Source organism: Micropterus salmoides, unplaced genomic scaffold (genome assembly GCF_014851395.1).
Source record: "Micropterus salmoides isolate LMB-PRFRI ecotype aquatic unplaced genomic scaffold, ASM1485139v1 Ms_hic_scaffold_2, whole genome shotgun sequence".
Taxonomy (NCBI): Eukaryota; Metazoa; Chordata; class Actinopteri; order Centrarchiformes; family Centrarchidae; genus Micropterus; species Micropterus salmoides.
The window spans coordinates 37,559,734-37,577,707 of NW_024041150.1; the positions used below are offsets into that span (position 1 = coordinate 37,559,734).

At 39.5% G+C, this 17,974-nt stretch overlaps 2 protein-coding genes across 2 annotated transcripts; both read left to right on the forward strand.

The window, feature by feature from the left end:
• Positions 1-4,856, forward strand: LOC119913013 (endonuclease domain-containing 1 protein-like). Its single transcript, XM_038732323.1, has 3 exons — positions 1-107; positions 2,594-2,932; positions 3,831-4,856. The coding sequence occupies exons 2-3, from the start codon at positions 2,609-2,611 to the stop codon at positions 4,434-4,436; spliced, it is 930 nt and encodes a 309-aa protein (XP_038588251.1). The 5' UTR covers positions 1-107; positions 2,594-2,608; the 3' UTR covers positions 4,437-4,856.
• Positions 4,857-9,364: 4,508 nt separating this feature from the next.
• LOC119913014 (endonuclease domain-containing 1 protein-like) lies at positions 9,365-16,016 on the forward strand. Its single transcript, XM_038732324.1, has 3 exons — positions 9,365-9,620; positions 12,376-12,716; positions 14,009-16,016. Exons 2-3 carry the CDS (start codon positions 12,402-12,404, stop codon positions 14,618-14,620), a joined length of 927 nt encoding a protein of 308 aa, XP_038588252.1. The 5' UTR covers positions 9,365-9,620; positions 12,376-12,401; the 3' UTR covers positions 14,621-16,016.
• Positions 16,017-17,974: the final 1,958 nt, after the last annotated feature.

The window sequence follows — 17,974 nt, forward strand, 5'->3', positions numbered from 1 at the left end:
GACATTTGCATTCTTAGCAGCTAAAACAGATTGTTAATTCTACAATAAAAGACAGTTCCTGTAAGACTCTTCTCTCAACGCCAACTGCCACAGCCTGTCATCTAAAGGTATGGGATAACGCTCTTTGGGATAGGTGGACAATCAGTTTTAGGTACTATCATAACTATATGATCTGTTGCTGATTTCTTTTAATTAAAATTGGTTGGTGGGGAATATTATTGAACTGTATTTGATGTGTACAGAAGCCCCAAGAGGCCATACATTTATTAATTTTATTTACTCTGTTTTCACGTGATAACGACTTAATTTTATTTGTTTTCTTGAGATCTCAATTTATTTATTATCTCAAAATAAAAAAAAAATTCTCCGAGATAACAGGATCATTTTCTCAAGGTCTCAAAACTTTGTTTTCCCAAGATAATGACATAATTAATTTGAGTTTAGGAGAAAACAAAAAGATAGTCTAGTACAGGGCACTAGTTGTCAGTGTCCCTGGTTAGGTCAGTTGGTTGAGCAAGGCACTCTCAATGTAAGGTATGTGTGTTTGATTCCCACAGTGGGTGAATATTTTATTTTTATCCTCTTCAACAAATTAATAATGAAGAAACTGTTTACATGCTCACAATAAAGCACGTGTTCGAGTGTGCATCTCGGCGATTGGTATGCATTCATCAGCCTCTTACATTTCCCGACGGCTATTTCAAAAGATGTATCATGCAAGCTACAGACTCTTTTGAATTTCCTTCAGAACCTTTCAGAAGATTCAAAAGAGTTTGTGGCTTTAATGAAACACCTCTGAAATAGCCATCGGGAAATGTGACATTAGCTTCCCCTGAATGAGAAGCACAGGAATTTACTGGGAAAATGAAAATAAGCAGGTTAATGCATGTGGAACGCCCAAATGCATACGCTCCAGCACATGCTTTATTGTTAGCAGGTGAAACAGTCTCTTCAGAATTAAGTTGTTGAAGAGTGAGAGAAAAGTTATTCACCTATTGTCAAACACACAACTCTTAGATTGAGAGTTGTTTTATACTGATTTACCTAACCCGGCACACTGACAACCTTTCTTAACTTGTCCTAAAAGATTGGTTCAATGCCAAATTTACTTGCTGACCCCTGTACTAGACTTTCATGTTCTGTATATCTATATGTAATTATTTCAGGAAAACAAAGTTTTGTTATGATGGGAAAATGGAGCAGGCTTTAAGTTAATGATTAACTGTGTTTAGATTGTAGAGACCAATCTGATACTTAGGTCATAGGGCATCAGTCAGTCGTCTTCAAGTAAGATATCCTTGCTTTGAGGGGCTACCAGCTAACTACATTATTTAAAGGCCCATGTCGAGTGTACAGGTTCTTCACTTTCAAAGTACTGCAATCGTCTTCAAATAATAATTGCACACAAAAAGAAGTCGAGCTTATACATGTAGTATATGTAGGCTATATAAGCAATTGTTTGTTTTAAAACTCTGTTACCTGAACATATTTCACTGTACTCTGAAATTTCTTTGTGTTCAAGATCATGTGCTCCTTGGGAAATCAGTTTAGCATACAGAGCCCTGTAAAGTACTATTTAGTTTGTCCCCTGGGATGGAGTTACAGCAGCAGAGGGAGAAGGAAATTGTTTTTTTTTGGGCTTACAAAGTGCGCCCTGCTTTATATCTGGTTATAAAACACCAACAGAACATATGTATGCAGTCAAATTTGGGTGGGGTGTATGGGGATCCTCCCCCCTAAACTTGTATGTTTTCCAAAAAAAACCATGCTATTTCACATTTTGGACCATTTTCTTTTATCTGTGTACATAAATTGGAAAAGCTAGAGCAGATTATAATTTAACAATACTCAAAAAGCAAAACTTGCTTAATCTAAGCAGGGAAAATCCTGTAAATATGAACTCATAATCATCATAGATAGAATTGTTCATGTTTACCTTTTGTGTCTTAATTTACTTTATTTATAGCTCTTAACATTTATTTATAGAAAATAACGTTAAAAAATAGACAGTATGAGAACCAGCTCCATTATGTTTCATTTGTACATTAATATCCAATAGAAATGTCTCCTCATTTGTTTAATAGACCAGTTTTAATCACTAATTTGCTTTACTATCATCAGCTCACCCATAGTCACCACCTAACAACCAGTTTTTCAGAATCATCTGAAAACACAAGTATAATTTAACTATACGGATATACACTTAAGTGTGAAGAACAGAGTTTAGTCTAAGCTTGTGTTTTCAACACTGAACAAGAATGTAGAATGTTAGTCCTAGTATTACAAGTATGACAGGGAAAACCAATTTATAACCCAGTTAGGCTGTTTTACATACTTATTTGCTACATTATATGTTATAAAAGAAAAGACTTTTAGGATGATAAGGTTCGTGTAAATTTTCTCAAACTTTAATAAGAGCAAAATAGAACTGCTAAAGTCACTCTACAGCTCCATGCAGAAATATACAGGTTGACAAGATAAATGTTCACCTCTACTACTTGTGATAATTTATTGTAAGTTTGTTGCTGTGGTTCAAACTGAAGAAAACAAACTGTAATATTTGATGATTGATTTTCTCTCCTCTGACCTAAAGACACACAGTTTGACGATGACGTCCATGAAGATGTGGTATCTCTTGCTCCTCGCTACCGTCCTGCCCATTGTTCCCACAGTGGCTGAAGTTGTTAAGTCAGTGTCCGACTGTGACCAGTTTCTCCTTGAAGCGAAGCCTCCAGCAATCCCAGGCATCTTGGAGGGCGGGAACAATCTGAACCAGAACCAATACAAATTCATATGTCAGACTTTTTACAATGAGAAAAGGTTTCTGACATTCTACGACACCAAGAACAAGATTCCAGTGTATTCTGCTTTGAAGTACAGAGGGGAAAAAGAGACGGGAAGACCCAAGACACATTGGAAGATAGAGCCACAGGTGTGTTTTTCTTATTGACTTATGAAAACTAAATAAACAGCAATGTACTGTTACTAAGATTTATAATCATTAAATACTGCAAACAATTGTACACCACAACTACTTTCACTTTCCTTTATTTAAGAGATTCATGTAGGATGTTGGTCTACCAAATGCTCATTTAACCTGGGTTAAGCTCTTTCATATTAAAATAACTGTCAACAGTAGGGGTGTGACGAGACACTTAACCCATGAGATGAGACAAGATTCGAGATTTGGTTCACGTGATCGAGATGAGATTAAAGCACTATTAAGAAATCTATGATGCTGAATTATATGCAAATTAAGACTGATTTTCTTTTTAAGACTTCAGGCTGAAGTGTAGCCCCATAAACTTCACTGCGATATTATAGAATTACACCGAATTACATTGTATGCTTATTAATAAAAATTAAAGGATAAGGCAGGTGATATATTATGATGATATATATATATATATATATATATATATATGATGATATATTTTTGTTATTGTGAGAAAAACACCGACTAGCTTCTCTACTCTGGTCTAGTCACTGCTACCACTAACTGCCACAGCTAACACAACTGTGGTAGTTTTTATTATATTTATGAATTAAGACTTATTTTAAACTGTGGCATATCTTTAAAATCAGACTTCCGCAGCTATATCATCACTGACATTATTATTATTATTATTATTATTATTATTTATTTTTCACACATCTTGGGTTAATTAAACTAGTTGGCATGATCACTTAATCATGACTAAAATAGTCACTTGACGCATGCAGCTGGAAGACAATGTTGATGGTGTAACTAAAGGACATTTTTACTGTTCACTTATTTAACTTTACTACTACCCTGCCTGCATCAGTAACTTAAAACTTAACTCTTACAGCTTGAGAAAGAGGACGAGAACAAGAACATGTTGGATGTATACGGAGACAGGACCTACAACAACCAGGCTGGGAACAATGATTACAAAGGCCAAACGAGGTATAACAGGGGCCATTTAATTCCAAGCGCTTATGGCTTCCAGAATTCTGACAAAAAGTCCACCTTTACCCTGACCAACATCGTTCCACAAGAACAAACATTCAATGAGGGAAGCTGGGACACAATGGAGAAGTTCATCAAATGTATTATGGACCGGCACTGCACCAACAAGACTGATACTGAAGCCTATGTGGTAACTGGAGCACAACCCAGTACCACAAACACTCTCATTAAGACGGTTAATGTTCCCTCCATGCTCTGGTCAGCATTCTGCTGCTACAACCCAAAACAGAAGAAATGGATCGCAAACGCACACTGGGGCGGCAATGTTCCAGAAAAGTTATCTGAAAAGAAAACTCTGCCCACTAAGACTCTGGGAGAACTCAAACAAGAACTGGGGATAACTGTGTTTCCTGAAACAAAGTGTCCTGATACTGTTTTCTTCACTGACTTCAATGACTGCCCATGCCCCCACTCTACTTCAACCATTTCTTCCCGTCCCACTTAACTGCCCCATTCACACCCACATCTGGCCATCCCACCATGACATCTGCCCCTCTATCTACAACATCAAGTCCATCTTATCTAGTCCCGCCACGTCTACATCTGCCTCTCTCTTTACCACATCTGAGTACAGATGTTTCTTTGAGGTTCTTCCTGTTTGAGGAACATATACAACATTTTACTTTTTGTTTGATTTCATTTGTTACGATGACAGGAATACTGGATAAGAGAAAGTGTCCTTTGCATGGCTTCAGATGGAAGACAAATACATGATTTGTAGGATGTGAATGAAATAAACCGCAGACGCCTCATACTGTGTGTGTGTAGTGATGATTTTATCTTTATTGTCAGCTCATCATACAGAAGATACATTATATTATCTTATTAAAATTCTTTTCTAAACATGTCCTTATTGGTCTTCAGATAGTTTTGTTGCTGAACCAGACACCGAATGCCAAACTGTGCAGTTCATCTATCCTTCATTGATCTCTTGTGAATAAAATATATTAAGATTCTGTCATAAGCCCTTCATTTCCTGTGGTCCCAGGGCACCACCCAGTGTCCTTTTTGTGTTTTTCTAATGTAAAGCAGTAAACTAAGTGATGACTGGAGCAGAGATTAGAACAAGAAGCCCACAAATCAGCACACTACTGATTTGGTGGTGTTTTGGTCATTTTTGCTTGGGAACAATGTCTTTTGTTCTAAACAGACTGTATCCAAGTTTAGTATAAACCAAAGTTGGTGTTGGACAACGTGCACTGAGAAGCTGGACATGGTTGTCAGGTTTGGTTAAGTGTGGAGCAGGTTGAGGACATAAATACAGGACACAGGAGTAGAGGTTCAGTTCTTAAAATGCATTAACACTTACTAGGAGGTGTACTACAGGAAGACGTGTTGGATTCTTGTTCAGCTGATGCTTATTTGCATGTCCGCTCTGTATTAATCTTTTCAGACACGCCAACTATAACTGCAGACAGGCGGCTGGCAGATATATTTAGAATACACCAGAACCTATAGTTTAATGGCTAATTACGGCGTTAGCGCTCCTCCACTGATAAACACGGCATTAGCTTTGTGCCAAATTTAGCAACAGGCAGCTGCTGTAACATTATGTGATTTTAGAGAATATTTAGAAGTGATGAACTAGGGACAAATGTGGACTGTTCGCTAGAACTGATTGCCAAGTAGTGTTTTGTTATATTAAGTAATTTGCTTTGGTGATAAGGTGCTACACACAGACAGACATACAACTGACATAAATAGATGTAGAAATATATAATTATGTAATACACAAAAGCGAGTTATATAAGAATAACAGAAGAATAGAGAAAAATAATACAACTGACAATATAAAAATATAAAAATAAAAATAACAATGGAACAACAATGATTTACAGTTACCAACAAATATGTGCCAGGTTCGTGGATGATATGACATGAAGTGATATTTACATGTGCAGAGAAGACTGTATTATTTGAAGGGGGGGGGGGCTGCAATCTTTCCTGCTTGTCTCAGAGTCCTGGAGGCGTGCAGGTCCTGAAGAGAAGGAAGATTGCAGCCAATCACCTTCTCTGCAGAGCGAATGATACGCTGCAGCCTGCCCTTGTCCCTGGCAGTGGCAGCAGCTTACCAGATGGTGATGGAGGAGGTGAGGATGGACTCAATTATGGCGGTGTAGAAGTGCGCCATCATTGTCTTTGGCTGAACTTCTTCAGCTGCCGCAAGTACATCCTCTGCTGGGCCTTCTTGGTGAGGGAGGTGATGTTCAGCTCCCACTTGTCCTGGGAGATGATGGTGCCCAGGAAGTGGAAGGAGTGGCGACGGGGTAGTCACAGGGATGATGGGGGAGGGTGGGGCTGGACTCCTCCTGAAGTCCACAACATTCTCCACTGTCTTCAGAGTGTTGAGCTCCAGACTGTTCTGGCCGCACCAGGACACCAGATGGTCGATCTCCCACCTGTAGACGGACTCATTCCTACCAGAGATGAGACAATGAGGGTGGTGTCAGATGGGAGAGCTTGTCCTGCAGCAGGGCCGGGATGACAGTGTTGAAAGCAGAGCTAAAATCTACAAACAAGATCCTGGTGTAGGTTCCTGGGGAGTCCAGGTGCTGGAGGATGACGTGAAGGGCCATGTTAACTGCATCATCTACAGACCTGTTGGCTCTGTAGGCGAACTGTAGGGGATCCAGGAGAGGGTTTATGATGGATTTAAGGTGGGAAAACACAAGGTGCTCAAAAGACGATGGGTCTCTAGTCCCGTGGTCCTTTTTTGGGGGACAGGGATGATGGTGGAGGCTTTGAAGCAGGCATGACTCTAGTGAGGTGTTAAAAATGTCTGTGAACCCCGGAGACAGTGCTTCAGGGTGGATGAGGAGACAGTGTCCGGCTCAGTAGCTTTGCGAGGTTTCTGCCTCCTGAACAGTCTGTTGACTTCCCAGGATGGTAAGAGAGGGGGAGGAGGTAGGGAATGAGATGGTTAACTGTAACCAGTCAGTGGTGTGACTGGGAATGGTGTCAGGTCTGTCCCATTGTCTTTTAAAGCGACAGTAAAACTGTTTCATCTCGTTGGCGAGGCGTGAGTCGTTCATGGAGTGGGGGGATTTAGGTTTGTAGCTGGTGATCTGACTGAATCCTCTCCAGACAGAAGCAGAGTCATTCCTTGAGAACTGGTGTTGTAGTCTCTCTGCATACAGCTGTTTAGCATCTTGCACCGCCTTGCTAAACCTGTACTTTGTCTCCTTAAACCTGGCCCGGTCGCCACTCCGAAATGCCTCTTTCTTTTCCCACCTCAGCGGTCTGAGCTTAGCTGTGAACAAGGGTTTGTCATTGTTATAACTCATCCTGGTGCGTGTTGGAATGCAGCTGTCTTCACAGAAGCTGATGTAGGAAGTCACAGCCTCTGTAAACTCATCCAGATTGTTGGTAGCAGTCCTGAAAACATCCCAGCCAGTGCAGTCCAAGCATGCCTGAAGATCCTCTACAGCTTCACTGGTCCATTTCTTTGATGTCCTCACTAAGCAGGAATCAGGTGGACCATGACATGATCAGAGTGTCCCAGTAGAGCAAGTGTAACGGCATGATAGACACTGCTAACTGTGGTGTAACAATGATCCAAAGTGTTCCCCTCTCTGGTTGGACACAAACTATCTATATTTGGGGAGTACTTGGCAGTCACCAAGAACAATAATAAAGGAGTGCGGGTTTGTGCTCCACACACAGTATTTGGTCGGCCAGCATGGCATGTGTCGCCTGCACATTGGCACGCCCTCTGGTCAACACCCATGACATGAGTGAAGGATCTGACTCTATGCCGATTAAATGCAATTAGTTCATATCGGCCGGCCAATAAATCGGTCGGGCTCTGTGTTCTCTGATTTTTCCAGTAACTAGTAGTGTAACTAATTACTTTTCTAAAACAGTAATATGCAAGTAACGCTGCAGGTTCAATCCCCCACTGTGACCCATCCACCATTGTGTCCCTGAGCAAGACACTTATCCCCTCATTGCTCCAGAGGCGTGCGACCTCTGACATGTATAGCAATTGTAAGTCACTTTGGATAAAAGCGTCAGCTAAATGAATAATCCATCATTTGGCTGATTACCATCTACAGCGTCTCACACCAGTGGCCCATCCAGTGATCAACTCACTCAGTGAACTTAACCAGCCCATTATCCACTCCTCGGTATATACAGCAAACCCTAACATAGCTTAGTGGAATTTTTTAACCCCAATGTTATGTTTTCGTAACGGTAAGGATGGTAGCCTACTACGAGCTATTTTTACATCATGTTAGCCTAAAAGCATTAGCCTTTAGCCATTGAAAACATCATACGGATCATAGCTGGCTAAGCGACACAGTAATGCCACCTGTCTGAAACAAAAATAATAGTACCAGATGTTTCAGAATAAGGATATGACAAGGATAATGCTTTGGGTACATTGCTAATATAACCTGATTTGAAATTCACTCAATCAAAATGTCAGATGCTTCGCTAATTAAAACGTATCTGAAAAGTTGATGGCACAATTTGCATACTTTTTTGGCCTAATTTATTATTATTATTATTATAATTTATGACTTTCTTTTCAACAAGTTGTGGAGGAGCTGTTGCTGTAGCCGCCCTTTTTGAGCTGTTGGATCCCCAGTACCTGTTGTATCTAAGAAACGAGTACAGTCGTGTTTTCAGAACTTTGGTATAGACTTGGTACCTAACTATTGGCTCTCGTGCCCATTCCCATCCACAAGCAGCAATGCACTAATCACATTAGTTTTCTGTGATGAGTGTTTTAAAAGCTGTTTTCAGTGTGTCAAATTTTCAAAAAATCTGTTTTATAAAATATTTTGAAAAGCTTTGACAATATTGTCAAGGAGTCCGGCTTTATGAGTTATGGCTGAGCCTCACTTCTTGGCATCCCCTCCCCACCCCAAAGTAATTTTTATACCATGTTAAGCACAGCAATTAAACATTGACAACAACACAAAAAGAATGAAAATTAAAAATGAACTTTGGTTGTGATTCAGTCTGTACAAATGACAAACTATGTGGTTGGCTATGCTTTCTGACTGCTCTGCAGCTGCAGAGAAAAGCAACACTTGTAACCACAGACATCCTGCTGACCAGACCGAGACAAAAGTCTCTCGCGTGTGAATTTCCTGTGTAAATGCAACCACAATTAGCTTTCTATTTATACCAGTCTTATGCATGTTTTTAAAATAACAATGGCTTGCTTACAAAAGCAGCTAGTTCGACATTGTTTGTAACTGATCACATGTTGTAAGTTTGACGTAGAAGAATTGAGCTTTGACCAATGTCTGAATTGTATTTCATGTTTTACCATATTTAGAAGATCTCTTGAGTTCTTCCTGATCTCCACCTGTATAAGAGAGGTAAACGAAAAAGGTTCTCTGACTCTTGGGTATGGCTCTTGTTGCTGTTCTGATGTCCATAGATTAAACTTTTTATATTTGATCTTTATTTCTTGATAGAAATTTTCTAAGAAGACCTAGAGAAGGAAGTTTTTGTTACCAGCATTCGTAGCAGCTAATGGCTGACTGTCAAATTTTGTTAATTCATTTTAGATTTGTTCTGCTTTAAATTGAAACCGATTGTTATTCTGCAATCAAAAGACAGTTCCTGTAAGACTCTTCTCCAAACGCCGGCTGCCACAGCCTCTCATCTAAAGGTATGGGATCTTCCGGATGAGCGGACAGTCAGTTATAAGTCAACTATATGATCTGTTGCTGATATGATTTATTTAAATTTGGTTGGTGGAAAATATTAATAAATGGTATATGATCTGTTCCGAAGATACATTTTATTTCCTCTGTCTTACCGTGATTACAAGTGAATTTAATTTGTGTTCTCGAGATCTCATGTTGTTTATTTCATTATCTCGAAATAACAAATGTTGGTTTCCCGAGATAACGGAACTTTGTTTTCCTGGGATAATGACATAATTAATTCGAGTTTGGGAGAAAACAAAAGAAGGGCAAGGAGTGTGTGTTTGATTCTGGACAGTGGGTGAATATCTTCTTTTTATCCTCTTCAACAAATTATAATGAAGAGACTGTTTTACATACGCACAATAAAGCATGTGCTCGAGTGTATGCATCTCGGCGATTGGTTCACATCCATCAGCCTCTTACATTTCCCAATGGCTATTTCAAAAAGTTTTTTCATGCAAGCCACTTACTCTTTTGAATTTCCTTCATAACTTTTCAGAACATTCAAAAGAGTTTGCGGCTTTAATGAAATAGCTGTCAGGAAATGTGACTTTGGCTTCCCCTGAATGAGAAGCACAGGACTTTCCTCTGCCTGAGGATACTGGGGAAATGAAAATAAGCATCCATAGGTTGATGGATGTGGAACGCCTGAACACATACCCTCCAGCAGATGCTTTATTGTGAGCATGTGAAGCAGTCTCTTCTTAATTAATTTGTTGAAGAGGGAGCGAAGATCCTATTGTAGGGATCAAACACACAACTCTTACATTGAGAATTGTTTTATACCAATTGACTGAACCCGGTACACTCACAACCTTTCTTTAATTATCCTAAAAAATTGGTCCAATGCCAGATTTTCAAATCTTGCCACCCCCTATACTACACTATCACTTTGTGCATATGTAATTATCTCAGGAAAACAAAGTTTCGTTATGATAGGAAAATGGAGTAAATACAATGTATAAATGTATGACCGCTTAGGGCTTCCGTTCATCTGCTAATTTTACAAAACAAAATTTGATTTGATCAATTGCTAATAGTATTAAAGCATTGGAAGATGTTATACATCCAAGCTGGTTATCGACAGTTCATTTAGTTCTCTTAAGAAGGCTTTAAGTTAATGTTTAACTGTGTTTAGACTGTAGAGACCAGTCAGATACTTAGGTCATAGGGCATCAGTCAGTCGTCTTCAAGTTAAATATCCTTTCTTTGAGGGGGTACCGGCTAAGAACTACTACATTATTTAAAGGAACAGATAGCATGCACTTCCAAATTACTTCAATGGTGTTCACATCACACACACAAGGAGTACACACATGTAGTGTAAATATGTATATAATAAATAGTTTGGTAATAAACTCTGTATTTCTTTTACATTTTTCACTGTGCTCCTAAATTTCTTTGTGTTCAAATCATTTGCTCCTTTGGAAAAAAAGTACTATTTAGTGTTCTACATAGTGTTTTTTTTTTTGGCGTTCGCAAACACATCTGGTAAAACACCAACAGAACATATGTATGGAAACAAATTTGGGTGAAGAAGAAATGCAATTTTGCAACATTTTGGACCATTTTTTTGTTATCTGTGTACAAATATTAGAAATGCAAGAGCAGATTATAATTAAACAATACTCAAAAAGCTAATCTTGCTAAAAAAAGTCCACTGGGGAACAGTCATTTAGTTAGTTTTGATGCTATCCACAATGATTTACATTCATGACACAGCACTCAAACTATTTGGGCATCACCACCTAAGCAGTGAAATCCTGTTAATATGAACTCATAATCATTATAGATAGAATTGTTCATGTTTGCCTTTTATGTCTTAATTTACTTCATTTACATCTTTTAACATTTATTTAGAAAATAACATTAAAAAAATGTAAAATACGAGGACCAACTCCGTTCTGTTTCATTATCAAGCATTCATGTGTACATAAATATCCTAAAGAAACATCTCTTTATTAGTTTAAAAGGATGTTCTCAACTTTGAACAAGTAGGTAGTCATGATACAGCTAATTAAGTTACTTCCTGGGAATAGAGAACTGGGGTCATTGAAATGCGTTTCTAGGAGTGTGGTCCTGAAAATGCAGCCTCTGGAACTGGTACATTTATTACACACTTTATTAACCTACCTTGTAATTACTGCTAATATTTCCCTCTGCTAACTTTCACCGTCACTTTCTGCCACTCGCTCTCATTTCGCTCACCCACACACAAACACATTATGCACTGCCCTATTGCTTAAAAAGACCTAACTTACTCTACTCATACAACAGCACCTGTCACATAGAAACATAGAGAAACGTAGAGGAAGCTAGCTAAGTGTTCTCATTTAATTGAAGTGCTCATTAATGATTGTATGAAATTTTACTAGCAATGCTCATTCATTCTTGAACAAAGACAGTTGCACACAAAGACTGTTACAGATACTTTTAGGATGAGGTCCAGCCACTGTGTTTGGCAAATGTAACAGTGTTTTTGGAAATATTAAAAAAAGAAAGAAAAAGAAAGAAAGAAAAGAAATAAAATACACCACCCTCCAAAGAGATGGTCTTACTATAACCCATGCAGAAATCTAAAGCTTGAACAAAGAGATGTTCAACTCTATTTCTCCTGTCCAACATTTAATTTACTGTGCCTTTGTTGCTGTGGTTCAAACTGTAGAAAACAAACTGTAATGTTTGATGGTTGTTTTTCTCTACTCTGACCTAAAGACACACAGTATTTGACGAGGACATCCATGAAGATGTGGTATCTCTTCTTCCTAGCTGCCTTCTTGCCCATTGTTCCCACAGTGGCTGAAGTTGTTGAGTCGGTGTCCGACTGTGACCAGTTTCTCCTTGAAGCAAAGCCACCACATGTCCCACGCATCTTGGAGAGCGGGAACATTCTGAACCAGAACCGATACAAATTCATTTGCCAGACTTTGGAAGATGAGAAAATGTTTTTGACGCTGTATGACACCAAGAACAGGATTCCAGTGTATTCTGCTTTAAAGTACAGGGGGTCAAAAGACACGGGACGACAAAAGACCCCTTGGAAGATAGAGCCACAGGTGTGTTTTTCTTATTGACTCATAAAAACAAAATAAACAGTAATGTACCGCTACTAAGATTAATAATCATCTAAATGCTGCATACAATTGCATACACACTTCCTTTTTTTAAGAGATGCATGTAGGAAGCTGGTCTACCGAAAGCTTATTCAACCTGGGTTGAGCTCTCTTATATTAAAGCAACTGTCACCAGTTCATTTCTGGTTCTCACTTTAACACCATTACTACTCTCCTACCGAGGCTGTGATACAGTCCCATACACCTCACTGCTATAGAATTACATTGTATGATTATTAACTGAAATTAAAGGATAAGGCAGGTAGCAAAGGTTGAGTATGGTCGGATGACATTACTGTGAATGATTTAAACTCAATAATCTAAGTTGCATTATACTAAAAAGGTAAATATTTGTCACTGCTGGCTGGTGACTGTGGCAGCTTTTATTAGATTTATAGATTAACGTTTTCTTCTCAACTTATTTTAAATTGTTGCACATCTTTAAATTCAGACTTATGCAAAGAGGAACTTATTAATGTATGACATGATCCCTGTCTGTCATACCAGCTAGCTCATTACTGAAATTGTCCTGGAGAAGTTCAGAAAAAAGGTCTTTAGAAAAAGCAAACGTTAAACAGAAGGAAATACTTTTTTTGGGGACTATATACAGGGACGGAGTAATCCAAATTTTGGAGCTCTAGTGAGTATTTGGGGCAGCAGGACAGTGTATCTGGGACTGAGGCAGAAAAAAATTACAGTGTGTATGTGATAAAGGAACATGTCACCCAGTCAACAAATGCTCCAACCTAACCACAACCTTGGTCGTTTATCCATGCCTCCCAAGCATGTTTCCTAAATTAGTGCCCCCTATTGGTGGAAGCCAGTAAAACTATTTAAGTTAAAACCCCAAATAACTCAACATTCAATTAATTTCACATGGGACTCAAACGCCAGTGAAAGTCTGGGGTTTGACCCATCTGACTACCCCATCCTGCCTCCTTCTGCAGACTTTCTGCCTATAATACGTATTCTGACTTCCTCCTTTGCTACCATTGTACGCCCACTACAATGTTAATATGGTTTGTAATAATGTGCTACATAAACAACATATATTTTTGTTCAATTGGTGAGGATAATGTCCAATGTCTAATAGCACAGATGAAGAAGAGCGATCAGGCTGAGCCTTTCTGTGCAGCTTTTTTTAAATGCTACTGTTTAAAGCTAAAGGACATTCTTACTGTGCATTTTACTACTACCCTGCCTGCATCAGTAACTTACATCTTTAACTCTTACAGCTTGAGAACAAAAATGACAAGAACAAGAACATGTTGGATGTAGACAGAGACAGGACCTACAACAACCAGGCTGGGTACAAGGATTACAAAGACCGAAGCTTTACCAGGGGCCATTTAATTGCAAACTCTTATGGGTTCAGCAAATCTGTCAAAATGTCCACCTTTACTCTAACCAACATCGTTCCACAGGAAGAAACATTCAACGGCGGAAGCTGGAACAGAATGGAGCAGTGCATCAAATGTGTTATGGACAAATACTGCACCAACAAGGAGGGTGTGACTGAAGCCTATGTGGTAACTGGAGCTCAACCCAGCACCACAAACATCCTTAATAACAGGGTTAATATTCCCTCCAAGCTCTGGTCAGCATTCTGCTGCTTCTCCAAAAAGAAGAAATGGATCGCAGGCGCGTACTGGGGTGACAATGTTCCTGATGAACCTAAACACAAATATCTGCACACTATCACTCTGGAAAAACTCCAGGAAGAACTGAAGATAGTAGCCTTTCCTGAAACGCAATGTCCTCTCCAAACAACCATTAGTAAGTTTTACAAAAACCAAGCAAAAGACTGCCAATGCCAAAGAACCACCACTTCTTCCCCTCCCACTTAAATTCTGCCCCTTTCTCACCCACATCTGTATGCACATCTACATCCAACGCATTCTCATCTCAGTGCATCATAACTGATGCTTTCAGACAGCATGACATTGCATGAGTATTATACGCTAAAGGTACCCTTCAGCGTCCTTATGAAACGCCACCGCTACATTGCAGCACCATAACCCTACCTGCTAGCTGTAGGGTTAGCCATTGTGGTAAGGGTAAGGTTGTGGTAAGGGTAGGGGGCTTCAGAGGACTGTAAACACCTTTAAAGCAAACGTAGCTAGCAAGCAAGTACTTCCGGTCTGTGCGGGTGACTGAAAGAGTACCTTTAGCGTCAAATGACCATGTTTTGTCACTTTTTCTGAAAGCTTTGGTATTGGACACCCTGAGAAGAGAATGGGCTGCTACATCCGTACTCACATTCTACCTGTTTGAGCAAACTGGTGAAAAATTGAGACACCCAAAGCCTTCAATGTGTGATTATTCAATTGTGTGTAATATTAGATAAAACTTTCAAAATTGATCAGCAGCTTTAAGATCAAAAGATGAGTATGAGACAAGAGTTCAGGATTTCAGCTTTTATTTCCTGATATTAACATCTAGATGTGTTAAACAACAACAAGACATATTACCCTTTGTTTGAACCCACCACGTATGTGCTAAACATTTAACCTTAGATGTTACATGAATCTGGTCCCTGGAGCACAGGTTTTTATCAGCTGGTAATTTTTAATGCACATATAAGAGTGCAAGTTGCAACTACTATTAACAATAATGGATACTACTACTACTACTAGGATTAACAACAAACATTTGTGCAGATCTCTCAACAACACACATTTAGCACAGAATATTATTAACTTAACAGTGAGCATACAAAAAATGGTCCACAACTTCTCAAGTACACTTATCTTCCAAAACCATTGTCAAACTTAGGTTATGCACTGTATCTGCTTAAATACGTGACAAAGCATCTCTCTCTCTCTCTCTCTCTCTCACATACACACACACACACACACACACATAGAGTGCCTAAGTTATCTCTTCTGCTGTATTCATTGATCCGTGATTGTGCTACTTTCACTTACCAGGCAACATTAAAATAGCCTTAGCATCATTTTCTGTAGTTTCTGTAACGTTAATGCTTGTGTCATCTGTTGCAGCTGCAGCCCAGAGCAACAGGAGTTTCAGAAACAACAAAAGAGTGTAGTTTCAGTTGGCTTACGTTACATTACTTACTACATTATATGATCTGAAAGACTTTTACATCCCTATTGGTCTCCAGATAATTGCTGAACCATCCACAGAATGCCAAACTGTGCAGTGTAAATCAGTGTAATATCCATCTAGCTTAAGGCCATCAATCATTAATTAATATCTTTTGAATAAAATATATTAAGATTCTGTCATGAGTCCTTCATTTACTATGGCCCCAGGTCACCATCTAGTGTCCTTTCTGTATTCTTCTATTGTAAAGTACTTTTGCTTGGGAACAATGCATTTTATTTCAAACAGACTGCAGAGAATTGATGACAGATGACTGATAACTCGATCTCTTTTAGACTCTGTGCATCTGATTTCAACATGGAAGAGCTTTATTAAAGTATAGAGAAACATTGTCAATTTTAGTATAAACCAAAGTTGGTGTTGGACAATGTGCACTGAGAAGCTGGACGGGATGCTGAGTAACTTAACACTAGAACCGCCAGGCTTTGTTGTTTACCTATAACCGGCATAGCGGGTAAATTTATAGAACTATGAAAATTCTGTGATTTTGTGAGTATTTCTGCTTCATGTTGCTCCAACACACTTTGGGAAACATTTAGCACATTGGCTGTGCATTTCCTATAAGCACCATCCCCATATTTCAGGCATATACAGAATGTTTATTCTATTCTATTCATTGTCTTCACCGTGCGGGTTTTTTCGGTTTTATCTTCTTTCCAACTTCGTTTGTTGACTCCATCTTATCAGCGCTACTGCGGGACCCGCAGTTGTTTTTTAACCGCCCGTTCCTGCCCGCAGCACAGTTAAAACCGCCCGCTCCCGCGCGATTTGTGTTGGGTCCTGTGGGATCCCAATCCCAATGCAGCTGTTTTGCACCCAGTTTAATAGTTGCCGCTGTTTACCCTAACTCACAAAAGTGTTTTATCGTCGAAACCCCACTGCCGCCACAGAAACCCGAGAGTGTTTTTACTGTCATGAGCAAGGACGTCTCATCGCTGCCTGCCCTTCTCTTAAAGGGAAGGAGCACAGTAAAAATGCCAAAACACCCTCATCAATAGGGCTCATCCACACTACACCCCGCAAAAACTTTAATCTGGTTAATGCTACAATAGACCACTTTGACGAGGCTTCTGGGCCTTTTATTTCACAGGGTTTTGTTTCCCTGATGGGTGAGGAAAAAGTCCCTATTAGGCTACTATTCTGCGGGATACTGGAGCCAAACAATCACTGATCCATGATGGTGTTTTACCCCTCTCAGCTGAGTCCTGTGGTGCAGATGAGTTGGCACAGGGAGTTAAAATGTGATGTGTACAGTGCAGGTGCCGGTTCACTTCATTCAGTTGTCCTCCAGATTTGTGTCGGGCAAATTTAGATTTGCTATGCTCCCTCAGTTTCCTATAGCAGGACTTGATCCTCGGGAATGATTTGGCTGTTGGTAAAGTTTTCCCTTCTCCCAAGGTGATCAAACATCCGATTGCGTATTCGTTACAGAAAAGGTTTAGAAAACGTTATGGCTAATGCTGTCTAGGTCTTGTTGAATCAAACTTTTTCCCTTAAGAGGAAAATGTTTGATCTTGGGTGGGGAGGTGTTATGACCCTGGGGTCATATTTTGTATGTATTTATCTCTCACCCTGCACTGGCAGCTGTCTCCTCCCTTAGAGTGTGTGTATACAGGTAATGGAGAACAGGTGGGCACACTGGATTGGTCCTGCAGAGCTGATTGCTTCCTCCTGATTGGTCAACTGGATGACAGCAGCCATCTTAAATCCCACTGACAGGAACTCCCTTCTCTCTCTCTGCCATTCCCAACCTGAGCCTGTGTACTGTGTGTATTGTCTGTTTGAGCACATAACCCTATAAAGAAGTCAGAAACATGCCGCCGTCAGCTTGTCGCAGAAGTACAAAATGTTGGCAACCTAGTTTTACTTTGATATGCACTTCTTTTTAGGACTGGGCAAGTATCGCATTAACACTGACAATTATTTTTTATCACGTTAATGCAGTTTTTATTTTTATTAACCTATTTTGAAAGTCTGTTGCTCACTGGCTCTAAATACACATAGGGTGCTTCTCAAGTCTCTTAATTCCATCCACGTTTCCCTCACTTGGGTCTTTTCCCTTTGTCTTAGTCCCA

Coding starts and splice junctions, on each gene's coding strand:
- LOC119913013 (XM_038732323.1), top strand. CDS start 2,609: ATGACGTCCATGAAGATGTGGTATCTCTTGCTCCTCGCTACCGTCCTG. Junction 2,933..3,830: donor ATTGGAAGATAGAGCCACAG/GTGTGTTTTTCT, acceptor TAACTCTTACAG/CTTGAGAAAGAGGACGAGAA.
- LOC119913014 (XM_038732324.1), top strand. CDS start 12,402: ATGAAGATGTGGTATCTCTTCTTCCTAGCTGCCTTCTTGCCCATTGTT. Junction 12,717..14,008: donor CTTGGAAGATAGAGCCACAG/GTGTGTTTTTCT, acceptor TAACTCTTACAG/CTTGAGAACAAAAATGACAA.